This window comes from Cynocephalus volans, chromosome 8 (assembly GCF_027409185.1).
Source record: "Cynocephalus volans isolate mCynVol1 chromosome 8, mCynVol1.pri, whole genome shotgun sequence".
NCBI lineage: Eukaryota > Metazoa > Chordata > Mammalia > Dermoptera > Cynocephalidae > Cynocephalus > Cynocephalus volans.
Genome location: NC_084467.1, coordinates 106,320,408 through 106,347,902, shown reverse-complemented (window position 1 = coordinate 106,347,902; position 27,495 = coordinate 106,320,408). Strand labels below are relative to the sequence as shown.

Here is a 27,495-nt window from a genome sequence, read left to right as displayed (position 1 = left end):
GTGTTTACATATGGGGAGGAGAGCAGGGCAGGAAATCATGCCTCCAATTTAGGAAACTAAGGCTCACTTGGCCAAGGTCATGTAGCTAGAAAAGTGTAAATTAAGAATTCAGGTATCCTTAATGAGTCCAAAAATTTGCATCCCTACAGTTTGATAACCTTCCAAGATACTCATCCTTCTCTAATAGTCTTCCATTGGTTCAAGTCAAGGTTCCTAAATCTTACAGCCTCAAGGAGTTTCTGAACTTTCCTGAACTTTTGGGTGCTTAGTACAGTAAGTATGCATGTACTGTTACTATACTGCCCAAAGCCTAAAGAAATCAGGCTAGGACTAAAGAAAATCAGTCAGTGATCCAAAAAAAAATTTAATAAACTCAGCCTTTCTTATTCATTCTCTTTGAAGGAACATTTGTAGCTGAGGATACCAGGGTAAATTTGTTGCAATAGGGACACTTTGGATTATATCATGTTATTTATACATAGGCAAAATAAAATGGAGAATTGAGACAAATAGGACAAATAGTCCCAAATCCACTATAAAGGTAAAAGAAACTGATTTAGAATAAAAATGGTCCAGAGCAAAAGTGTCCAGTAATTGAGTTATCTGAATAATTTTGTCAGCTCTCAATTTGTCACAATAATGGCAAATATTTATTGAGAGCTTACTATGTCATAGGCATTGTTCAGAGTTCAATTAATTGGCTGAGTTAATCTTCCTCCAGACCCTATAAGAGAGGTTTTACTACTATGCTGACATCAGCTCAGAGAAATTATAGTATTTGCCCAAGTTAACACAGGTTTAAGAGCTAGAAACAAGATTTTATCTGAGGTCTGTCTGGTTCGTAGCTCCCAACTACTATGCCCCGCGATAGCAGAATAGTAGAAACAATGAAAATTTGGTAGGCAAATAAAAGCAGTAGGATGTTTACCATAGCCACAGAACTATGCTATTTATAAACCTCTGAACTTGCTGAGAGAAAATATCCAATCTCAAAGATGGGAAAACCAAAGAAGTTTCAATCTCAAAGAATTCAGGCAGTTTATGAGTTAGAAAATAATGGAACAGAACTCTCAGCTTGAGGCTGAATCCACTTCAGCCTTACAGCATTAGTTACTATTTAAACATTGACTCTCTCTGGTCCAGGAAGACAACATTCTGTTTCTCCTGATCCTTTTGCTATTGGATCTGGCCCTGTCAGATTTTAAATTCTGTTCTTAGGATGGAACTGTCAGTCCTTTTGAAAGCAACCTTGGGTAATAATAAATTTGCACAAGATGAGCAAGTAAATAGTCATCATGGGGGCAAAACGCAGTGGATAGTGGATTTGTGTTCTGTTGGAGATTGGGTGTTTACTACATAGCAGTGGATTTCATAAATTCCAGGGTCGGGCATGTTTCTAGTGGCGGCACCTCAGCTATATGAGAAGATGCAGGATTAGGTAATCAGCAATGAGGAAGTCAGCCAAGTTGCCACCCAGAAATTACTTTCCACAGCAGCTGCAGTCAGAAATGCTAACAAGCCAGGCTCCCTAGGAGGGGGCCATACTCAGCTGTGGACCACTCACAGCATTTTCTCACTTTACTTTGCTCCTGAACTGGGAACTATATGTACTGCAATGGTTTTTTCTCTGCTTGCTTGCTGTATATGTTTAAAATTGTCTTCCTAAAAAACCAAATGTACAATTAATATTTGCTACCAAGAGGGTGGGATGGTACCTAATCATGTAGGTATATGTTCCAGTTTATCTGTGCTGAGGGTAAACAGCCTCTTACTTTATAAAAAAAATTATTATTATTTACAAAAATTGAAGCTTAAAGTATAGTTTACCTTAAATGCTTAACAGAAAAGAAGCCAGTCTCAACAAACCAATTTTTACGTATAATTTAATACTATTTTATTAATCCATGGCTAGTATAGTTCTTAGAATTATTTCTCAATTCTCTGAACAGCTTAAAAGAGAGAAATGCTTAATTCCTTTTTTATTTACTTGCTTTGAAATGGATACTCCTTGGTTTTTACATAACTCTAGCTCTTATAACTTCTCTTACAATTTAAAATCCTTGTTGTTTCCTTTTCAATTAAGGATTATATCTATTTTAGTCTCTCCCTCAATCAGTTACCAAAAGGAGGACTTACCACTTGGGAAAAGAAAGATAACACCCTCTCTCCAGTCCTCTTTCCCCAAAGTTTCCCATATTTCCCTTCTCTAATGTCATGATGAAAAGCTAGAATGTTTTCACTAAGACAGTAATTTTTCACTCTTAAGAACAAATATCCCAACAAAAATCTGCAGTAGTAAAAATACATAAAACAATGAAGTAATTAATATTCACAGTAGACTTGCATTACATATGAGGGTACTTCAAAAATCTGGTGGGAAAATAGAAGTTAAAGATAATATGAATCCTCCCATAGAAGTCTTCTTGTATGTTTCACAAGCATCGGTTTTCTTAAAAAGTATACAACTTTCAAATATGGTGATTTAATGTTTTTACTAAATTTTTAAAAATGTTTTTCCAACACTAAAGAAAAATCCAGCTAAGTTTGGTAACAGAACAGAGCTCTAAATGCTGCTCTGAACCACCTGACTCACCACGTGATGCTGAGTGTGTTACCCTCGATGTCTTTTCACCAACATCGCTGCTAATTAATCTTCCTAACCTTGGGGAATTATGATGTAAATAACAAGGATGAACATAAGACATATTCATGGGAATATATGAGGGTGACATTATAAAAAGTCAAATCTCCTCATTTTAAAATATCATTAACTATTACTACTAGCCAGACTATAATTATTAGCCCCCCATATAAATATGATGCTATCAAGTTTACAAAGTGCTTTGGTATAAGTCTTCTTAATTCATCTTCATGTGCCTGTGGCATCATGCTTAATGCCAGTTCTACAGAGGCTAGAACAGACTCAGAGAGGTTAAGTAACTTGCCTAGGTCCCCTGGTTGTCCAGGGCTCCTAAAGCAACGGTTTCCTAATCCCTTGTCCTTCCATTAAACAGAACTGCCCTAGTTTCTATCAATCACTACATAGTGTGATGGACTAATTTCAACTATGATGTTAATGATTGATAATAGCTTTATATGTTCTGCTTCCCAAATAATAAGAACATTTTAGCCTAAGCCTTTATTGCTTTTTAAATAATCATAGACAAATGAGAAGAGTAATGTGACAGGCAGATTGAACAAAGATTTGGTGAAAAGGGAAAGGAGGAGACAGAGTGGTTTGAGATCCCTCAAATCATATGATGTAGTAGCTGCCTGACTACTCCGTTCACGCTTAAGACTAGGTAGAGATAGGGCCATATCTACTTCCTGTATGGGACCCGTGTCAATACTGCAGTCTAGCAAAAGGGCTGTCATAGTTGCATGTGACAGGGTGCTGTGACCCACTCCCCCCCCACCCCGTGCAGTTCCTATAATCTCATTAATCACACTTTTCCAGGAGAGAAATGGTGCCCTCTCATACCCCACCCAAAGTATTTCCTGGAGACCATCTCTTTAGCCAGTGCAGAGAGTGAGACCACATGATTCAAGCAGTCATTTGATTCCAGCTAAAAATATATATATATATTTCCCTGAAATTATCTAAGAAATTATCCATTCCTTCTGACTTGCTTTGAAGACAGTTAATGGGAAAATTTCCTCCCTCTGCACAGTGAACAAATTCATTCACTATTCCTATCCTGAGGCAAATACTCCCCCTCACTCTCTCTCTCTGTTACCAACCCTCAGTTGGCAATATCCTCCTCAACCACTGGCAGTTCCAATGAGGCACACTCATTATACAGCAACATAAAAGATAAAAGGTAAATCTGGGCCACTTTCAGGAAAATTAGATTAAAACATGGAAGTTCAGGAGAAACAGGAAACAGGGTTAAATCTCTCGGATTTAGCTGTCCACATTAATTGAATTTTCCAAATAATCATTTGGGTCTCGCAGACACCAGCTATTCCTCTGATCCAAGATATTATCTAGCAGCCTCTAATGCTTCTTCTCAGCCTTCTTCTTAACAGGACAGGGTAAGGCACACAAAGAAAATGATAATGTTTGTATAGTCCTCTGGTGTTAACAGCTGGAAATTTAGAATCTCTGATTAAGCCAGAGAAAATGTACTTCAGGTCCTGCTTGTCCAGATACCAAGAGAGCTGAGGAAATCAATATTGTGGTTACCAGCTAGGCAGCTTAATCCTCTTAACCCATAGTCTAATGTCCTCTTACCAAAGTGCTGTCTCATCTCACCCTCAACTCAGTCAATCCACTCGGTCTTCCTTTCCCATCCCAATCACTGGCCCATCAATCAGGATAGCCCTCCCCTCCAGGGAAGGTGGCATTCCCCCTAAATTGAACTATTCCTAACACTAAAAATGCCTAAGATTCTGGCTTAAAAGTGTATCTGCAGTCTTTTTCAAAAACAAACATGAATTTCTCAAGGAACAGAAATGTTCTCAGCCCCTATCCTTTTCTCCATAACATCGTCCTCCACCCTATTGAGCCAGAGCTAGAAGGTACTTCTGTAGTGCAATGTGTGGAAACTACCTGACTCAGAGTCACCTGGGGCGCTTGTTTAGAAATGCAAATTTCCAAGCTCCCCCTTTCACTTACTAAATCAGAATCCCAAGGGTGAGGAATGGAATCTACATGTTAAACCAGCTCCCCAGGTGATTGTTCTGCACAGTTCCACACCAGAGTTTGACAGCCTCTGACAATCCAGCCCCCTCCCTTTACGGAGAAGGAAAGCAGAAAACAGCCACAGGAGAGGTGAGATGGGCTTGTCCAAGGTCACACGGCGTTAAGGGGACCAAACCTGGTCAGAACCGCGCCTCTCTCGCTGACTAGCACAGCGCCGGCTAGGAAGAGCCTGGAACAGTGAAGGGTCGACCAACCCACCCGTGCCCCTGCCTCTGCCCCTGCCCCTGCCCCGGAGCGCACTCACCCGCTTGTAGATGTCCTCCCGGCTGGCCTCATACTTCTGTTGCATGCGCTCCTCCAGGAAGTAGATGCGCAGCTTGAGACTGAAGTTCTCCTTCTTCAGGTCATTGAGGTGCTGGGACAGAGTGCGATATCCATTAGACATGGTGGGCAACCCATGGGGAGGAGCATGCCCGAGCGCCCCCTCACCCCAGGAACGTGGTGCAGCTGCACCGCCGCATGAAGCAAGCCGGCTGGGACGCTGCTAAGGCTGCGGGATGGACCGGGAAGCCGGGGCTATGGCGACATGGCCCCAATCGCGGCGCTCTCTGCGGGACTGGGTGCTGGAGCACAGCGCACTTTCCTTTTTTACCTCGGGGAGATATTTGCGGAATCCCTGACAGAGGAACATGCTGCCTGAACTCAGACACAAGTGGTGTAACCCGACTCCAAGCCAGGACTCGGCTGTCACCCTCCTGGAGCCTCCCAGGCCCAACTGTAGGCAGTTAACAGCTTCTCAGGAAAACAGAGGGGACTGACCCCCAGAAGCTTCCAGGAAACAGGGAAGGGGAGTAATTCAAGGTGGCAGCGGGGTTGCAAAGAAGAAAAGGAAATAAATGGGTGGGATGAGGTATTTAAGCTCCTGGTGGCTGATTTAGACAATAAAACCCAAAGGAGTGTGACCAGAAGCAAGACATAAGGTTGCTATAGAGAAGAGCACATGTACAAAAAATGGCCCACAAAATGGTGACCACATATCAAATATCCCCTTTCTGCCAGGTGCAAATCTCAAGGAACTACTAACCAGAGAAGTCTCCAATTTCCTTTGATGATCCAGAGCTCACCCCTAATCAGTTCCTTCCCAGTTTTCCTCCCCATGCATTTCAATCCTTGAGGCAGTTCAATTCATAGACTTTGTTACCATTAGCTTCCACCATACAGCCACCCCCAAAGAAAGAGCAAATCTCCTAGCTCCTTTGCAAACGCTGTTTACCAGTTACACACTCACAAAGAAGCAGGGTCAAGGGTTCCTCCCTCCATGGAAGAAGGGATGGGAAGAAGAGAATGTGGGAGGACAAGAGGGAGGGAGCCGTCATCCTGGAGCCCAGAGATTTCAGCCAGTTCCTGGTTCTTAACTCTGGCACCTGCCAAGTGGAGCCAGGCACTCATCACCAGATCCTGCTCATAAAGCAGTTTAAGATCCTTGAGTGACAGCTGCAACATTAGCAGGAAGTATTATTTATACCGTATCACAGGGGACATTGAAGGTGACTGGGAGACAACCCCACAGCACAGATACTAAACACAGGTTCTTTGATGCAGTAGTACTAGGTTGAAAAAAAAAATTAATATTAACATCCAAGGTAAAGGAAACTAAAAAAGTTTATACTGAATTTAAGGACTCAGTTCCTCCCCAGCCTACCTACTTTTCATTCTTCCAATTTCTTCTCAAACCTTCATAATAATTACAGTCAAAATCTCCTGAATACCCAGCAGGTAGTATACTGGGTATGGGGGATACAAAGATAAAGACAGTCCCAACCCTCAAAGAGCTACCTGGCCATACAGCTGGTTGTTACATGTTAAGATATGTTTTACACTATAATCCTCCAAATCTGCATCTTTCAACGTTTTACATTTTGCACTGCAACACACACACACATACTTAACTGAAGTAACTGGTTCACAAAGTAGTTGTCACCATCACTATGTGTGATGTACTTTGACATTTTCTATTTCCCTCTCTGAAAGAGACCTGCTAAATTGATTTCATGACCCACCAATAAATTTCAGCCTGCAATTTGAAAAACATGGACTCTATGGTAAACAGAAGGAGTGATCAATTCTTATTGGGGTGATCAGAGAAAGTTTCACTAGAAGTTGGATTTGCATTTTGCCTTGAAAGATAGAAAAAGTCTGAGTATTAATAAAGTGGCCTCAGGAGGGTATAAGTAGAACTGAGCATTCTCCCAAATAGATTTGGATTTTAAGTAGGCAACACACTTCTTACCACAGACAGTTGATAATTTAGGCCAAAATAGTCTTAATTTTTATTTTTATTTTTTAAATCTACACATTTAAAACTCATTTAACTATTTCCATTAACTCTGTACTCTTAGAATAAATGAATGTCATTTAGACTTAGAGACAGAGAGGAGAAGAGAAAAGTCTAAATTAAAACTCAAGAGATCCTTTTCTGGCCCCAGTTCTGTTGCTAAATAGCTGTGTGACCTTGGAGGTACACTTCTCTGGAGGCCTAACTGTTCTCATTTATAAAATGAAATGGTTGAAAATAAGGGTTTTTAAGGCCCTTTCCTGGTCTAAGCTCTTAGAAGGATAACCTAGTTATTATCACCTCCATTTTGCCATATTCTAGATTAGTGCTTAATCATGCTTTGGCTATCTACTTGGATTCCTTTACCATGTAAGATAATTTAATAAAAGTTTCATGGGAAGTAAAACTGCATATGAATGTAGGGTATTCTTATCCAACCTAGATCTTTCTGCACATTTAGTCCTATTTCCTGTTATGCTGCATGATACCTTGTTCTATCTCTCTGGCCCCATTTCTGTGTTTTTGTTGGCTCCTTAAAATGGGTACTTAAATGATGGTAATTCCTTAGCCTTCTATTTTTTTCTCTTCACACTCTTTTCCTTAAAGGTTTTATCCACTTTTAGTGCTATAATTTTACCTCCCAAACAACCCCCAAATCTCCAATCAAGTTCTCTCATCCAAGATCTATCCCTACATATGCAACTTTTTGCTAGATAGTTCACCTTGAATATCCCATTGTCATAACAAATGGCAACAGCAAATACTTTTGCAATAGTTCCTATCATGGCTACCAGAATCAACTCCAGCCATCTGTTCTCCATATTATAGCCAAAGTAATGTTTTCAAAACTCAGATCTTATCCTGTCATCTTTCTTACTAAAAACCCTTCACTGGCATCTCATCTCTCTCAGAGTAAAGAGAAAACCCCATCACATCTCTTCAAGACACCCTGCCTCTTTGTGTGTTTTTTTTTTTTTTTCCAAGTCTTAGTTTGAATTCCATCCATGCAAAGCCTTCCTGCTATCCCAGCCTGAAAAGGCTTCTTCCTCTTTTGAACTCCTAAGGCAAATATTAATATTTGGCAAGTGTTCATATGCTACCTTATATTGCTTTTACTATCTTGTAGGGTTATTTGCTTTTATTATCTTGTAGGGTTATTTACACCTTTAAGAGTTATATGACTTTTCATTTGTTTGATCTCTACAACTGGTCTGAGGCTACCCAATGAAGGGATCGATAACTTATATGTATGTCTTTATAAACTCCTATAGCTTTCACAACAACCTAAGACCTCTTCAATAACATCTATCCTACTGTGCTGTCAGAGCCTGTTTACAGTCACCTGAACCAGACTAGAGTGTTCTGACGGCTAGCAAGGTATATTTTGTGTCCTTGTGTTCTTTTAGAACAGTATTTAGGAAGCACTCCCTAAATATCTGTGGAATTAATGAATAGATACGTCTTCCATAACTATTACATATTTTGCTTTGTTATATATGGGCTAGCTCACCTGTATTATTCATAAACTTCCAATAACTTTCTTTGGATTATTATCCAAAGAAACTACATTTGCTAGATTGGTTATTCTAGAATGGTTAGAAAAATGATGTTTTGTTCACTTAAATTTCTAAGCTTATATGCCCAACCTGACCTCTTCCCTGAATTCCAATTTATGTCTAACTTTCTAGTAGAAATCTCCACTTGCATATAGACATCTCATACTTGAGATATCTAAAACTGAACTATCTTCCCCAGCAAACATGCTCCTCCTCATTGAACCCCATTTTAATTTGCAGCAATTCAATATTTGCAGTTGTTGAGGCCAAAACATTTGAGTCATTCTTGACTCATTCTCTCTCATACACATCATCTTATTTATCTGTAAATCTTATTTCTACCTTAAATGTGTGTGTGTGTGTGTGTGTGTGTGTGTGTGTGTGTGCGCCATCTACCACTACTGCCAATGGTACCGCTATCACTCTGGCCCAAGATACTATTATCTCTCCCCTAATAGCCACCTTAACTGGTCTCCCTGCTCCCACCCTTGCTCCCCTATAGCACCCTCCCTCCTCAGGGCCGCTGAGCTTATAGATCCTTCTGACTGGTGTGCTCCTTCTCCCAACAGTTTTATGATTCTCTTTCTCACCTTCTTCATCTTTGGTCAAATGTCACCTTCTCAATGAGATAAACACCCTATATAAAACTGTAACCCACCCATGCCTCACACCAGCATTCCATATCCCCCTTCTTTATTTTTTATTCTGTAGCACTATCACCTTCTAAAATATTGTTTACTTACTTATTTTGTTTCTTATCTGTCTCTCCCTACTAGCATGCAAACTCCATAAGAAAGCTGGGACTTTTACCCATTTTGTTCACTGCATACCACCAGTGCCCAGAATGGTGCCTGGTACATAGCAGGTGCTCAATAAATATTTGTTGAATAAAAGAATGGATAAATAATTACCCTGATGACTTCTCTGGCCTCACTGGATTTCTAATAAAAATCAATCTGTATATAAGATTATGCAGATGTTTTCTGATCAAAAGCATACCTAAAAGCATTCTTCCTTATAAGTAAGATAACTTATTCTGTCAGGCTAATTTTGATACATAATGAAGAATCTGGACTTTCTATAAGAGTTCTGAACGAATGGGGAGTAATATATGATGAATTACTCAAAGGACAATATGAACTGTACAGATAATAAAAACTATAGAAATTAGGAAGGTTAGGTTGTCAGGAAAGGTTCCACAGGGAACTGACACTTTAGTGCTCCTTAAAGGATGAATCAGGTTTGGATAGGCAATCCGGGCAGGCAGAACATAAGCAAAGGTGCAGAGGGCAAACCAGACTGAAATAAAGGGCACAAGCTATCCTGCCATAGAGGAACAGCAATGATGGGAAGTGAAGAGAGAACTTGAAAAGTCAGGGGGAGAATGCTTGAATTTGCTCCTCTAGGCAGACCCCAGCTCTCAATTTGGACAAAGGATGAGGAAAAAGGGTGGGGAAGGACCAGGAACTGCTTACCAGCAAGATTGTTTTGTTTCTTTGTTTATTGCTTATGTTTTCTCTTACTTGTTTGTTTTTTGTAGTTTTAACAACAAAAACACGCATACCTTGGCCATACACTTATCTGGGGACTACTAAATCAGAGCTCCAAAGGCTGAATGTTTCGAGAAGCTCTGTATTGCTTAGGAAATAAAACACTGCAGATACTTGAACAAGGGACAGTGCTTCTATCTTTGTTCTTACTTTTTTCCATAGTATATCTAAAACCTTTTCTCTTCTCTCAAAATATTTTTCCCCCCAAACATTAATGGCTTTCCCCTGCTCTTCCCTAATTTCTTCTTTCCACCCCTTCCAGAACATAATAGTCCAGACTGGAAATAAGACTTTAATAAGGACCCAATCATTGCCAACAATAGGAGGAGGATTACAACCCAGCTGTTGTATGTCACACCCCATTAACATAACCAACTGTCAAGTCAGCCTTTAAAAAAGCCCAGCCTGCTGTTTGCTTAATCATATTCAGACCCCCCAGAGAGCTCTTATGATGGAATTGCTTGAAACATATTAACCTGTTACCAATCTCTCCCCTAAAAATAAAGTTCTACTCCACTAAAAATGATTAATCATCTTACTGGACACGTTCTTTTCAAATATAATAAAACTTCCACAACTTAAACTTTGCTAATTTAATATATGTGATAATTCATATCTTTGCATTTCTTGAAAATAAAAATATTTTAAAAATAAGTTAAAATGGTAAACAGAGGTTCAAGAGAATAGTGTTTTAAGTAACCCTTAATACTTCACTATCCATTTACAAATAAACAATAAAATGTCACTATTATGCATATTTATCTAGGTGGAGTAGCATGGAATTGTGGAAAGAGCAATAGTTTTTGAACCAAGGAGGCCCAGGTTCAAATCCTGGCTCCGTTAATTTCTAATTATGTAATTTTGGGAAAATAGTTAACTGTAGGAAAGCAGTCAGGTGACTAGAATCCAGGCAGGCTACTAAGAAGGTTGCAACTATATCTGCAATGCTACCTTTCTTTTTCCATCTGACACAAACAAATAGAGTGAAAATAATGTTTGTTAACATTTAGATTTGAATACATAGACAAGTATTTTATTACTGTTTGTATATTCCTATTGTTTGTGAAATAGTTCATTATTTTATTTTATTTTTTTAGTTCACTATTTTAAAAAACTGTTTTAAAGGGAATGAAACAGAAAGGCTGCTATCAATTAGACACAAGAATAAATTCTCTAGTAGAGTTGGACATAATAAATTTCTTGCTATGCTACATTCATACATTTATTTGCACACCAAATTTTTAGTGAGCACTTACAATATGAGAGAGAATAAATTTCATGTCACAAAAGGGACTCAACTGAAATTAAAAAACCACTTGTCCGTGATACTGTTAAAAGTCTTCACACATCAGCTAGGAGTTAGCTCTAGAAGACTTTAACATCTTTGGCCTTCTTGAGATTCTGTATTTGAAACATGTTTTCTCACAGAAACAATCCTACTAAAGGTGTCCACCAATGATAAAGTTAAAACATTTTGAAGAATGTTTTTTTTTTTGAAGATGCCCGCCAGCTCTCGTGTCGCCTTAAAAGGTAATGAGAGTCCACCTGTTCAGACTGAGTGCTCTTGCTGCCTTGTGCTGCAGGAAGAGATAAGTGAGTGTAAAGACACCATATTTTGAAGACAAAAGTAGTAACAATGATTGGGACCCAAAGATGACCCCCAATAGACTATTTAATCTATAACTTTGCTAATTGTCACATTTTCAAAACAGCCCAGTGGGAAGAGCACACAAATATTTGGGGATTATTTCCTGGTCTTTAGCACCCAGTGAAATGCAAGATTGGGAGACAGGGGTATATGGGAAGAGATAGAGCAGGGATAAGGGGAGGAGTTGTTTTATAAATGTGTATTTTGTTTATAATTCCTCTGTGTGTCTGAGAGTCCCTATGCTTTTCTGATAAAATCTGAGTTGCACAAATACAGAAGTTTAATTCCTGGCTGTTTTGAATGACTTGGACTTGTATTTCAAAATTAATTGGATTCTATTATGCTGTCTTCACAACAACAATCACCTGCATAGGATTTGACAATGTACAAAAAACTTTCTTGTATATTATTTCACTTTATCTTTACCACAACCTTTGAAGTATGAAGATTAGATGTTATTATTCCCATTTTACTCCCTACAAAAGAGAGACATCAAGAGGTTAGCTGACTTGCTTATCAAGAAACTGGAGGAACACAGACTACAACTTCCCACAGTTTGACTCCACATGGCAGACTCATCAGGGCCTTAATCATGAGGCTGTATGACCCCTGTGAATCTGGGATTCACTTGTGACTGACAGGTATTTCCCCTTCTACCTCAGGCCCCCCAAATCTTTCCAAAAAGTATCCTTCACTGTGAATAATCTTGCTGATGACCCTGGACCCTGGTGACCTGAACCTATGAAAAAAATTGTTTTCTCCATTTTCAAGATGAATAAACCAAAGCTAGTTCTCAAAAGGTTACACATAAAGCTACCACATGACCCAGCAATTTCTCTCCTACTTATATACCCAAGAGAATTGAAAACATATGCCGACACAAAAGCTCGTACACAAATGTACATAGCAGCATTACTCATAATAGCCAAAAAGTGGAAACATCCCAAATGTCCTTCACCTAATGAATGAATCAACAAAATTTAGTATATCTAGTATATCCATACAATGGAATACACTCAGCCATAAAAAGAAATGAAGTACTGATACATGCTACAACATGGACGAACCTTGAAAACATACTAATGTGAAAGAAACCAGGCACGAAAAGTCACATATTGTGCAAAGGATCTTTAAAAAGTTCATGGAAATATTTGTAATATCTTTTAATTCCATTTTTCCATGAACTTTTTGAAGTACCCTCACATAATTCCATTTATATGAAATGTCCAGAATAGGCAAATCCATAGAGAGAGAAAGTAGATTAGTGATTTCCAGGGGCTAGGGAGAAGGGATACGGGAGTGACTGCTAATGGGTATGAAGTTTCTTTCTGGAGTGAAGAAAATGTTTTGGAATTAGGTAGTAGTGATGGTTGCACAACTCTGTAAATATACTAAAACCATGGAATTGTACATTTTAAAAGAGTGAATTTATGGTATGTAAATAAATTATATTTCAATAAAGGTGTTATTTTAAAAAGAAGACAAAAGAAAACAAAGCTGGGAGAAGTAACTTGCCCAATCATTTGCCTTTAACAAAATAAAATTATAATAAAGATTCAGTTAAAGTTAAATTTAATTCAATTCAGTTAAATGCAAATGGTTTAGAACTGATCATTTCTACATGTTCTGTGTATTAATCCTACCTAGATCATGGAGCCCTAACAGAAAAGGCTAGATGAAGTATCCTTTAAGTGGTCCTCAATATTGAGTACTCATAGATTACTACGTTTTTATCAAAAGGTAAAGTTTTGTTACAATCCTCAGATAAAACAGAAAACATGATCCATTCCATATTTTGACACAGGAAAAACCATACCCATTAGGCTGTCCTGAAGACTATGTATAACTTTTGCATACCACATTCTAACAAGGAAAATCTCACTAAAAGTCAATCAGCTTGGTCTTTCACTCATCAACCCTTTCACTCCAATACAAGGTTTCTGCCCAGTGTTCCCAGAAGCCAACTACTGATACCTTCTTCAGAAAACAGACTGTGAATTCTACAAAGACCTGGCTTTTTCTTTTGGGTTGCACAATAAACAAATAAACAAATCTCTCTTTTGAAATTCTGTTTCTGAAATTTCAACATAATTCTTGAAGTTCCAGAGTCTTTTAAATGCTGAAATATTATTAATACCATTCCATTTTCTCTCCTAAAACTAAGAAGCACACTGACACCCATCCTCTCTACACAGCCTTTTCTTGAAATAACTGGCCTGATGACAAGAGAGCTAACAACAGAGCTATTACATCAAGTCAATAAAAAAACCAAAATCCTATGTTAGGCAGCTTCATCATGTGGATAAAGGATGGGGGTTCAGATGATGTTCCTACTGCCTTCCCCCACCATAGATACACACCTACCCCACCCCCAGTCCTGGAATAACAAGGTGTCTTCATCAGCAGCACACTAGAGCACTGTGAACTATCTGAAAACAAAACAAGTAACAACTTCCCTGGCCACCCAAAACAGATGGCCCAGCCAGAAATAGTGCCACCAGAGACAGTTAAATGAGCTCCATGGCAGAAATGACAGGAGAGCTGCAGTGATGCCGGCAGCCCCCAAGCACTCCTCAGCTCCAAACTAGATTCTTCATCAATTTGGCCCAATCAGCAACAGCAGGACTTGGCACTTGTCCAAAATTGGTTCAACTCAGAACAATTATTTGCTATGTTTCTAGAATTCAGGGGAGAAATACCAATTTCTGGCCTCATTTTAATCTCTAGATTTTCAATAACCCTTTTTCCATCTTCCTTAGGAGTGAAGGCAGTTTCAAAGGTATGACCAGGATCTGCTCTGGGCATAAGAGCTGAGTTCACAATGATACCATTTGACCATGGTTGCAACAATAACACCTTGACCAGAAGTGGGGGGTGAGTGGGGAGAGACACAGCCAACATGAACCCCAGTCGATACTCCAATGCTCCAGCCATGACAAAGTCTCCTATTTCTGAACTCACTATGCTCTCTGCTGCCCCCAGGACTTTGCATGGGTAGCAGTGTTAGCCTGGAACGTCACACCTCTTTACTCCCCACCCAGCTCTGACTTTAATCCCAACTGGCCTTGAAGAATTTAACTTAGATACCTACTAAAGGAAGCCTACCTGACCCGAAAGCCAGGGCAAGGGCCCCTCCTGAGTGCTTTCACAGCGCTATGTATCTACTGTTTGTGTGGTCCCTATGCTAATATATTGGGATTATCTATTTAACTGTCTCCCAATTAGATTTAAAGTTCCCGAAGATCAGGAAACATCTCCTTTATTTTTCTTCTAAAAGTGGAAACAGCTTTACTGGTTTTTGGTTTATGTTGCTGTTATTTTAATGATTATAAAAGTACCACATGTGCCTGCTCCAACTGCTCTCTTTCTTAACGCTTGGCATAACCTAATAGTTGGCCAAGCAAGAAAGCTTGCCATCACTCATTCATCCAAAACAAACAAACAAACAAACAAAAAAAAAAAAAAAAAAAAGAAGAAGAAGAAGAAGAAAAAGGCATGCCTACTACATACCAGGCACTATGCTAATCACTAAATCTAGTAGTGAAAAGACAAACACTGTCCCAGCTATTATGGAGCTCAGGTTCTAATAGAAAAGATAGACTTTAAACAAATAACTCATGTTATTGAAGAGAGAGTTAAAGGTACTCTAGAAGTTTACAACAGGGTGACAACCTAGTCTGGGATGGAAACGGAGAGATGAATTGGTAGTAGGTCATCCCGGGGCTGCTTCTCCCTCACTGATTGTACATTCAATCAATAGCTTAGCCCTGTCAATTCTTCCTCTGAAATCTCTTTCTTTTTCATCTGTATATTTTTCTCATTCCTATACTGGCAGCACCACCAACCTTTGCTTGGAATGCTGCAACAGCCTCCTGTTTTCTTTGCCTCTAGAACTTTATTCCTGGAATCCAGAGTCCATACAGAAGCAAAAGGGATCTTTCTAAAAAGAAAATCATGTCACCTGCCTGTTTAAAAGTTTTCAGTGGTTTCCACTGAGCTCGGATAACATTTAAAAGCCTTGATATAACTTGCAAGTCTCTGCATGCTGGCTTCTCTCTTTTTCTCCAGTCTCAACTCTTCTCCACATTCCTTGTACCCTATGCCCTAGGGATATTAACTTACTATAGTTCTTCTCTCATCTGGATCTTGATTATGCTGTTACCTCTTCATGGAACATTCTTCATTCTCCCACTCCCACCCCACATTACTGGCTATTTCTTCTTCCTCCTTCAGGTATACAGTTAAATATAGTTACCTCTAGGAAACTTTCCCTGAATCCTCCGACCCCTTCGGACTGAGTTAGGAGCCTCAGGTATACATATTCTGTAGCACCCTCTACATCTATCATAATAATGATTATATTCTGTTATAATTTGCTAATCTGTAGACTCTATGAGGGTGGGAACCATATTTGCTTACTCATCATTGTATCTGCAGTGCTTAAGACATGTTGCACATAGTAAAAGCTCTAGAAATATTTATTGAATAAATAAATAAAATGAACATACATTATTAAAAATTAAGATAATATAGAAAGTTATAAAGAAGGCAAAAATCATGGCTAATCCTATCACTCAGACATAATCACTATCAATATTTTGGTGTATATCCTTCCAGGCATTTCTATTTTTTCCTCCCTCAAAAATGAGATCTTATTTTATGTAACATTCTGTCATATTTTTGTTGTTTTGTCACTTAATATTAAATCTGTTATTATGGACATTTCCTCATGTCAGTACATTGCTCTATAATGTTCTGTCGTTTGCATACACTATACTTGAAATAATCAATCTTCAAATTGATGGATAATTGGATTATTTCTAAAATTTTATTAGTGTAAAGAATACTGAAATAAACATTCATTCTTTTCTTTTGAGGGGGAGCAATGCTGGCCAGTATAGGGATAAGAATCCTTGACCTTGGTGTTACCAGCACCACGCTCTAACCAAGTGAGCTAACCAGCCAGCCAAACATTCATTCTTGAACACACATATTTCATACATTCATACTTTATCATGATGCAACTGACAGCTAGAACAGAGCTGGCATACAGGATGCAACCATAAACTAAGCAGATAGATAGATTAACAAACAAATAAGGGGATCAGCTGTCAATTGAGAGGCATAATAAACTTGTGGTTGAGAGGTCACCTCTGGAAGCAGTAGACTTATGCTCAAATCCCAGCTCTAGCACTTTCTAGCAATTACTAGCTTTTTCCTAGCTTCGGCGTCCCTCTCTGTACAAATGAAGATAATGATTGTACCAACCACAAAAGACTATTTTGAGAACTGAGTAAGATACTGCAAGTCAAGTGTGTCCGCAGAGCCTGGAACACTGTAGTACACAATAAACATTAACTGGTAGTTTTGTTTTATTTAAAAAATTTATTATAGGAATAGAAATTATGATTAGAATAGAAATTCTGCAAGGTCACAGGAAGAAAGAGCTTCTCTTCACACTCTGAAGAGAAGAAAACAAGCTCTAGTGAGGAGAAAGAAAGGAGATAATAAAAAACCTTTTTTAAAAATTATTCTCTTTCAACTGTCATATTCTCTGTGGAAATGGTGCTCTCTTTTCTGTGTTGGTAACCATACCTTTCAGAATGTTCAGGGTTGTTCAATTTTTATAATTTTATTCTTTTTGATAAAGTTACTTTGTTAATTTTATAACTAAACATGAGCTAATATTTATAACTTCCAAAAGTTTATATATATATTTGTGTGTGTGCATCTGTATATGTATATATTAGAAAAAAAGTTAGACACAAATTAGAAAAAAAACTTTGTCCTAATATTGATGTTTTAAGGACATATGTTTGTTTGGCAATTGCTCCAGTTTTGTAATATCTCTTCCACTGTTGCTTTAGATGTTATTTAAATTAACTCTTGAGTAATTTAAATTTCTTATACCCCAATTAGATTGTATGCTCTTTGAGAATGGTAACTTGTATACATCTTTGTGTCCTCCAAAGCACTCAGAATCATTCCTTTTCTCTGTAGTTCTTAAGAAAAAATAAATGGTTGATTTGATACATAGCTTTGGCGATGTTGCTTCGGAATAAAACTTTGCTAAAGGTCTGTGTAATGACTATGCGGAAGCCCTCTGAAAAGTCACGTATGAAAAGAAGAAAACTATGCTTATGATTTCTGAAAGTTTAGGATCTCCCCCTTCTCATCTAATCACTTTTTGAATGTCTTTAGACACTAGTAAAAACAAAACCAGTATGCTTGGGGCGCTGTGGTTTTGAAAGTATAATGCTATTTTTTTTTTTTTTTTTTTAATGAAAATGCACTTCACCGGTAGCATTTATTTTCCAAGGCTGCAATGACAGAGAAACACTCGAGAAGCACCAAAACTTCCAAATCTAAGGCAGCAGTGACATGACCCAGATTCACCTAAATTAGCTCAGGAAACTCAGACTGTGATAACTCAGGTCTCCTTAAAGACAGAAAAGTTAAAACAAAACAAAACCCTCCACATTTTAGCACTTTTTCTTTTCTTTTTTTCCTTCATAGACTTCAAGATTCAAGTGGAAAAATTTGCCAGGATGGGTGGGACCTCAATGGTCTGACTCACTGTGGTTAGATTCAGAATGCCAGGGAAAACTGGCTTCAGACTACAGTTAAGCGAACATTGTAGCTGGTTTTGCTGACCTTTTCCTGTTAAAGACAACATGATTAGAAAATGTGTAAACAGGACAGGTCAGTGGAGGCCCCCTTCTGATTTTTCAGTCAAAGACCCCCAACCCTCTATGGCTGTAGCATCTTCCCTTTTGACTCTATGTTTGAAGCCAAACCGCAGCATTTCACCAGTGTCACCTCTCCTTCTCTGAATGGTCCTCTCACTCCCCCAAGAAACTCGGAATCATTGGAGTTATCTTGGCTCTGTCACTTTCTACCTGTACATCTTTTGGGCAAGTTATTTGAGTCTTGGTCTCTTCACTGGTATAATGTTTATAATAATAATATCAATCTCATAAATTAGGAAAATGAACTGAAATTAGTTGAAATAAAATATGTTAAATATCTAGAACAGTGCCTGGTGTATAATAAGCACTCAGAGGCAACTATGTCATTATTACCTGAGTCCTCTCCCCTGCCCATCATTTGCCACCTCCACCCATGCTGGTGGCTGTGGGTGGAGAATGAAAGAAAAGAAAAACTGTTGTGTGTTCAAAATTTTGCCCTCTTCATACCTTTTGGCTGCATCAGCATAAATGATAATTATTTTCACTTGTTAATTGACCGATTATGTTTTGATTCCATAATATGCCAGTATTTGCATTTTTAGTCTTTTTCTCTGGAATCAAAGGATTTTTTTTTCTCTAGAATTTCATACATCAGAAAACATTTTAGAAGTAATCACATTACTGATTGGTTACTTTTGACTGATTAAGTACCTTTAATATTATTTCTCTCCTATTCTAACTATCCTTCCTTGCCTCTCTCTAGTCCAGTCTCCCACTGGCTCGATCCGTGGGTACATCCCTTTTTCTTTCCCCCAGATTTCCCCTCTGTCTGGAATTATGTTGTACTCTCCTCTGACTAGTAAAGTCTACCATAGCTTTGGAGACCTTGCTCAACGTGAAGACCCATGAGAGGTGTCCTCTGGTAAGAGGCCCTTCCCTCTTTCTTGAATAAAATTAGACGTTTTCTCCCAAGATCTCAGAGTACACAGTCCATATCTCTATGAAATCACCTATCATCTTATTTTGTAATTAATGCAATGTCTGTACTTCCAAATAGACTATAACTATTTAAAGGCAGGAACAGTATCTTATTTAAAGTGGTCGAGTATTTGTTGCATGGATAAGTTAAATAAGAATGGATTCCTGGCTGCTCATCCTAGGCCTGTATCCCTTTGACACCTTCTTTAAGCCTTGGAGGAGCTGACCCTTCTCTGGCACAAAACCTTCAGTGTGTCCCTTCCTGTCTCCGAGTACAGATACCCATGATTTATCCCAAGGCTACCAAATGCATGTTATAAACTTTACAGACAAGATGACGTTATTTGGTATTTTGCCATTTTTAGAGTGGGGCATTGGAATTGTTCCTATCCTACCTATATTTTTTCCAACCAATATCTCTATTAATTTTCAAGTCCTTTTGTGGAGGCTCTTTGTATAGCAGGTACCATCATTCAAAGTCTACAGATGGATGAATGGATTAAGATTAAGAGTGAGCAAACATGTGAACACAACACTGCTTGGTTTACTTGCAATGACTTTCTGATGAAGTGTGTCGTAGCCTCATTATTTATTTATTACTTTACATATAGGTGAGAGAGATCTAAAATATGTCCATTGGCCTTTTCTCTGCATCCTGGTTTCTGTGAGTGGTTCCCAGCATTGAGAAGTAAAGACTAATCTGTGAACTCAGGCCTGAACTCTAAGAGAAAAGGACTTAGGACTCTATATCTGAAAGTCAGCTGACCCCTGCTCATCACCCAACTCAGCTCATTATTTTGCCTTTCCCACAGCATCCAGCCGTTCATCCCTTCAGTGACAGTGATACCCCTCACTTCTGTGTTTCTAAACACCTCTCCACCAAAAGGAACATGTAAGCAGACTATCTTTCAGAGAGCACTCCACATGGCTTTGAGGAGCTCTGCAGCTCTGTTCACCCTTTCTACATTGTAGCAGATTCAAAGGGTGAAAAAAAGAAGGGGTTGGGGTGTTACCACCCTCATTCCCACCACCAGCACCACACAGCTGTTCAGGCTCTTAGTCTTCAAAAGCCACTTAATATTCCTGCAAACGCTCTGTGTCTTTAAAAAAAAACAGTATCCATGACAACTCTAAGCAAAAAAGACCAAAAGTAGGCTGATTAATTCTTAGGCATATGTTATGTGGAACATATTCTTTGCCCACAGGAATAGCTCATGGGATGTACATTAAGTCTTAGTGAAACATTTCGGTTTACAAATTGAGGAAAGACAGTGTAAATTCATATCAGCACAACCTTTTTTTGAAAATGGAATTTTATTGTTTTATGTCAAAAGCTATCAATTCAAGAATGAAAGAAACTCATGTATTTTATGGCCTATTTACACATAATGCATGTGTGGCCTGTCCCTGGGTATACTCCAGGGGGCACCAAAGAGCTGTTTCTTTTTTTAGAACACAGTGGTGTAAGAAATTCTGGGTGCCTCTTTCTGGGCCATAAAAATCCCAGTAGGCGGTTTCTATCACACAGACTTCCTGGGATCAATCCAGCTAGCAGGGAGATGGGGATCTGTGTTACTTTATCAGTTATTATTCTTGGCCACCTATACGGATAAACACATCAAGAGGCAGAACACTTCATTTTTTCAGGAGTTTCAAGCAACATTGCCAGATTCCTGTTGAGAAGCAAATGGCTGTGACTAAACACCTCACACTGCAGACAATACTCAGATACGCAGAGTGGTCCAAGCTAGTAACAGAGAATTTAATACTAGCTGACTGAACTGGGACTCCTGGGCTCACTATGTTGCAGCTACAGATTCTCAGGGTGTCATTTAAACTTCCTGAGGTTATCTGAGAAGTGAACCAGGCATACAAATGGTAAAACAGAATTTGCTGGCACAGGCAATTGTCCATAAACCACAGCCCCCAGCACACAGCTAACAGAGCATATGCTTATTGGGAAATGTGCTCTTGAAAGAGACACCATTATAACAACAATGCCTGTAATCCAGACTAATCCATGGGTCATATTTTTATAAGACATCACTATTCCATAGTACTCCTTCTGAGGTAGCAATTATCCACCCACATGTCTTACCTTCTCAAAGTCTCGAAGAGCCTGGGTCTGCACCTGAGGGGGTTTCTCAAATGCTCTTAAGGGGTGTGTCTGCCCGAAGGAGACTTTTTCACCACTTCTCCAGGTCTGTGACTGCACTGGAGGGCCTCGATCTTTAATGTCACTAAGAAAAGCTGTCAGTGAAACAAAACAACAACAAAAGTTTTATCTAATAATGGCATTACCATCATTCTAACTGGCACATTCCAGCAGAATTTGGTTTCTGCAAAATATAATTCTAGGCCACATAGAAACAGTTCACATACAGTAGCCTGTGGTAGATCATATTAATAATGGTCCGCAGTGAATCAAACTAGTTTGTGTCCGTGCCCCTTTGTAATATGGCGTTCATACTCCTCCCATCAAGTAGTGGTGTCTATTTCCCAACCCTTGAATCTGGATTGGCTATGTGGCTTGCTTTAACAAAACAAACTCACTGTGTGAGTTCCAGAGACTAGGCCTTGAGAAGCCTTGCATTTCTGCTCTTCCCTTCTTAGCACCACAAGACCATCATGCTGTGAGGAAGACTGGTCTACCCTCCTAAAGGAGGAAAGGCCAAGTTCAGGGAAATGAATATGTCCCAGCTGACAACCATTCACCAGCTGTCAGACATGTAAACAAGCCTGTCTTGGACTTCCAGTCCCAGTAAAACCATCAGAAGATTGTAGCCATTTGATCCCAAGTGAGTCCTGCAGAAAAAAATACCCAGTTTGCCAAAACAAAATTGTGAGATAATAAATCATTGTTGTTTTAAGATAGGAGTGGACAAACTTTTTCTTAAAGCCCTTGCGGGCTATATTGTCTCTGTCACAACTACTCAACCCCACTCTTACAATGCACAATGCACAATGCACAATGCAGACATAGGCTATGTGTAAAAGAATGAGCATGACTGTGTTGCTATAAAACTTTATTCATAAAAACTAGCTGTTGGCCCATGGGCTGTAGTTTTCCACTAAGTTTTGGGGTGGTTTGTTACATGACACAAGAAAATCAATATAGCTTTTAGAAGAAAAAAAATCAAGCTACTAGCTAAGAATTATTTGTACAAATTTCTCTACAGATAATTTTCCAGGTTACTATTTAGGAATAATAACAATTATAAAAACCATCTTTAAAGGATACTACAGGTTACAAAATAGTTTCACACGAATTATTTCATTTATGAAGTCACTGCAATTAGTGAAATAGACACATTTAATTATTAAACCCATTTTACCAACTGTAAATAAAGGTTCAGAAAGTTTGCTTACCCAAGATCACATTGTTAAAAAAGTGGCAGAACCAATGCTATGTTCTCTTCATTAGTCTCTCTTAGCAATATGCTAACCCTGTGTCATTTTAGCAATTAAGGAGATTGTAATAGATCTAAGAGTCAGGGGGAAACAGGTAAGGGGCAGAAACTTTATTATTCCTTTAACCAATGTAAGCATTGCTCTGGGAGAACCTTGTGACACCTAAGCTGCTATTTACCCCATGCCTGCTTTTGAGAAATAACATGGTGAGAGGATAAGAAATTAGGGCCTCAGTCAAGCACAGGTCACAGAGGATCTCAGAATGAGGTGGGATGGGGTTACAGACTCAGATAGAAGACATAGAAAACTACATCTTTTCTTCACTGATCGAAAGAAACAATGAGCCTTTATTACTTAACTGTTTTTTTTTTTAAATCAGAAAGAATAACAGCCATCACAATGCATTGAGCTCCATAGACAGCATCAGAGCAAGTAAGAACAAAATGGGCACTGGGTGAGTCTGTGCCTTGTGGAGGAAAAGTTAACTAGATATATGGGCAAAGGAGATCTTAAGGCTTTTTTTCCTTCCTTCCTTCCTTCCTTCTTTCTGCAAATGTGCATAAGGAGCACAAGAAAAAGTACCCAGATGTTTTACTCGATTTCCCAGAATTTTTTTAAATGCTCAGAAAAGATGAAAATCCATGTCTGCTAAAAAGAAAGAAAAATTTGAAGACAGGGTGAAGGTGAACAAAGCTCACTATGAGAGAAACAGAGAGAGAGAAGAGAAGTCAAGTTCAAGGGTCAATGAACCAAAGAGGTCTCATTCAGATTTTTTCTTGTTTTGTTCTAGAAATGGCCCCAAATCATAGGAGAACATCCTGGTCTATCCATTGGTGATATATGGTAAGGAAACAGAGAAATAAAGAATTATCTCTGCAGGTAGTATATAGCCTTAAGGAAAGGAAGGCGTTTAAGATGAAGGAAAATACAAAAAAGCTATTACTGTATTCTTGGATAAAGGAAAGTCTGATGCAGGGGAAAAGGTAGTTGGAAAAACTGGGGGGGGAAACAAGAAAAAGAAGAAAGAAATAAAGGATTAGGAAGATGCTGGTAAAGAGAAAGATGAAGACGATGAAGAAGAAAATGATGATGAATAGGGTGGTTTCAGACAGTATTTTTCATGCCTAAAGGTATTTAACTCCTTATTATGCCACTGATTTTAAAGAAAAAAAAATTGAAACATAAGACCATATGATTTGTTTTAAAACTCAACATTGTATAGTGTCTTCTTATTATTGTAAAATTAACATAGGATTAAGTGTGTCTTTAGGTAGCCCTGTCCTTAATGGTACTTGTATTTTCAATAACCACTAACATTGCCTGGTATGGTTCGGGGTTTAAATTAACACAGAAATTTAAAGCAAGTTTTAGTGGTGAAAAGCACAAATTAGTTACATACGGAGATGGTATTTTTTTCCATCTTCAATCGTCTCTGATTCAGTTTGTGCAAAATAATTGTTCTATTAATTGTATACCACTCTGTGAATGCAAATAATAATAATAACATAATGATGATAATGTTGCACCTGTTTTGTTGATATTCTGAATGTTTCTAAGTAAATGCAATTTTTTTAATTAAAAGAAATGAGTAAGAATGATTTTTTCTACATTAAGGTGAAATTAAATAGGCTACTAAGTGGAAGAGAATTTGATAAAACAGAACAATACATTACAGCTAGATTGGTGGGATATGATGGAAAAAGCCTTTGAAGCTTGGATTTGAATCCTGACCACTTGCTAATTGTGGGAATTTAGGGAAATATCTTAATTTTGCTGAGCTTCATTGCCTCTGTGAAAATGACGATAATAGTACCTACTTCACAGAGCTCTTATATGGATTAAATGAAATAATAAATGAAAGCACCCCACCAAGTGTCTTGTCTGTAGTAGACATTTCATCCTTTCCTTTCATTTTTGCCCTTGTTCTTCAATCTTTGTCTCAAAATGCAAGGTCTTGACACTCAACATGTTGAATAAGGTAACCCTTAGAATGTGTGTATTTAACATACACAGTTTCAAAACACTAATTTTAAATGACACTGAAGTCCTTAACTTATTCAAATTAAAAAGTTTTTTCTACACTGTGCATATGAAAAGTCTGTGCTTCAAGGCTGGTATGAAAAAGGCAAATCACATACCAAGTAAGTAAAATCCTCAAGTTGAGACAAGTTTTTGTAAAAAATGGACCCCCAAAAAGAGGCATCTTCACTTTGGTTTTGTAATTCAGGTTGATCTCTGGCTAATGTTAGTGCGGTCATAAATGTGTTATTATTATGAATACAGTAATAATAACAATAAGTAAAATTTACTGAGTACTTATTCATTGACAGTATCTATACTAAGAGTTTTTCTTACTTAATCTTACCTATGAGATTGACATTATTATTATACCCATTTTAATGGTGTACTAGAGCTTTCATTTCAGTAACAAAATTTATTTTAATCATTTTACAAGTGACCTTAATCTTGCAATTACATAATCATTAAAAGTATGAAGGGGTCACATAAGTATTTCAGTTAACCATTTTCTGCACTGTCCTGCTTCCCAGAACATAGAATTATATGTAGCATATAATTCTCCACTTGGAATACTACAGTAGTATATGCAAATTTGGAAATTCGTAAAAGCTTAAAAATATTGCCATGATGAACTTAAAAGAGTCCACAATTCAACAGAATTATAATCGGTTGGAAACCAAGAATTTAACAAGGCAAGGCCCACAGTATCCTTACCTGCTGCATGATTTGTTCTGGGCACCATCTCCCCATCATCCTCTGCAAAATAATCTCTGTGGAGAGAAACATATCATTAATTAATGAGATACCACTCCCCCCCAAGGCACCCAATCCCTGGGGGGCAGGGCGGGTGCAAAACCCCATGTGCTCTTTTTATTTATTTCTCCACAAGCATTCATTAAGCTCCTACTATGTATCAGACGGTATCAGGTGCTGGAGATACAAAGGCAAACACCCCAAGAAGTGTTCTTATCCTCAATAAGTACAGGTAGAACTAGCCATTAAATAAACAATTTCACAAGATTAATTATAATTATAGTAAATAAGGAAAATGCAGAGGAACTTAAGTACAGGGACTCAGAGAAACTCAGAGAAAGGGGTATTTAAATCTAGATAGAATGTCAACCAGATGAAGAATGGGAGCAGAAGAGTATCCCCTCTCAGGGAGTAGCAAAGACCCTGAGTCAGGAAGAACACTGGCCTGTTAGAGGAAGAGAGAAAGCCAACATTGTGATCAAACATGCTGAGTCTTGTGGAATGGGGTAAGGATGTTGAGTTTCATGTGAAAGACTATGGGAAACAACTGAAGGATTTTAAAGTAGAAAATACATGGTAAATAACCAGATTTAGATTTTAAAGAGATCATTCTGGCTGCTGAGTGAGATTGTGTGACAGGGCAAACATGGACGGTGAGAGTCTATATCCAGGCAAGAAGTTGTGATGGTTTTCAGTAAGGGAAAATACAGTGGAAAGGAAGAGAAGCAAAAAAAAAAAAAAAAAAAAAAATCAAGATTTGTTCAGGAAGTAGAATTGACATAGAAAACTTGAAAAACAGACAAAGTCCATTAGTGGAAATGTTAATATGTTAATAACACCATGATTCAGTAGCAAGGTGTTTCCATCCAGCACAGCGAACACCACCATCCCTAGCACAAAGGGGGAAAATTTCTCAAAATGCATTCAACTTGTCAAGCTCCTACTATATTTTAGGCAGTTTTAAGCTCCATGAATATAGCAGTGAACAAAGACAAAAAAAAAAAAAAAAAAAAAAGAAAAGAAAAAATCCCTGCACTCATGGAACTTATAGTAAGGGGAAACAAATAAGTAAAATGTATAGTAGCAGATGGGGATAAGTACCATTAAAAAAAAGTAAAGTAGGGAAGGTGGATAGGGAGTACTGGAGGTAGGGGAGGTGGAGGGCTTTGCAGTTTTCAGCAGACAAGCCTTCTCTGAGAAGCAATAAGGATAGCCAAGGAGTATCTGAAGGAAGAGTCTTCTAGGCAGAGAACATCAAATGCAAAGGCCCCTCAGAGGGAGCATCCTAGAGCCTACGGAACAGCAGGAGGCCTGTGTGTCTGCGCAGAGTGAGTGCATGGTGAGTAGCAGAGGTGAGGTCAGGGAAGCAGTGGGAGGGCTGGGCTGGGGCTGTAGCCTGCATAAAACCTTTCAGGACATTAAGTGGCACTTAGCCACTGCAGTCTTGTGGATCAAAAAGAGAAAGGAACTGAGTGACTAATGTTTTAAAATGGCCGGCTACTGTTTTGACAACTGACTGGCTGGGTGGGGAAGGCAAAAACAGAGAGATGATTGCCATTATCATACAGAGAGATGCTTTCAATATTTAGCGTATTCTTTAAACCCTTGGGTATGCCCAGTCAGTTGTAACCAAAACGAGTTCCACAGACAAAGATTTAGAGGGCTTCTTTTTTTAAAAGCTAGAAGGTATTCCCAGGGAGGCAGAGGAGAATCTGGCATTTGTTTGGAAATTGATGATGTTTTTTCTTCCTTGCCTCAGGGCTGGATCTCGGCACAAATCTTTTTGTTACGTCCCAGATGGACGTGAAAGTACCAGACAGGGCACACTGGACTATACACAGCTGGCAATTCCTCAATATTCAAAAATAGACCACCAGCTTGTGATTCTTCCAGGCCCTGTGCCTTTTTCCC

The 27,495-nt window shown here is 38.5% G+C and overlaps 1 protein-coding gene across 18 annotated transcripts in view; it reads right to left on the bottom strand.

Annotated features, from left to right (window-relative positions):
* Positions 1 to 27,495, bottom strand: part of PDE4DIP (phosphodiesterase 4D interacting protein) — a 181,160-nt gene that overhangs the window by 139,874 nt on the left and 13,791 nt on the right. For all 18 annotated transcript variants that reach the window (XM_063106525.1, XM_063106518.1, XM_063106508.1 and 15 more), the window contains exons 2-4: positions 25,546 to 25,601; positions 21,500 to 21,651; positions 4,950 to 5,060 (exon numbers count right to left, since the gene is read on the bottom strand). In XM_063106525.1, the coding sequence (XP_062962595.1) occupies positions 4,950 to 5,060; positions 21,500 to 21,651; positions 25,546 to 25,601 (319 nt within the window). The remainder of the gene's footprint in view (positions 1 to 4,949; positions 5,061 to 21,499; positions 21,652 to 25,545; positions 25,602 to 27,495) is intronic.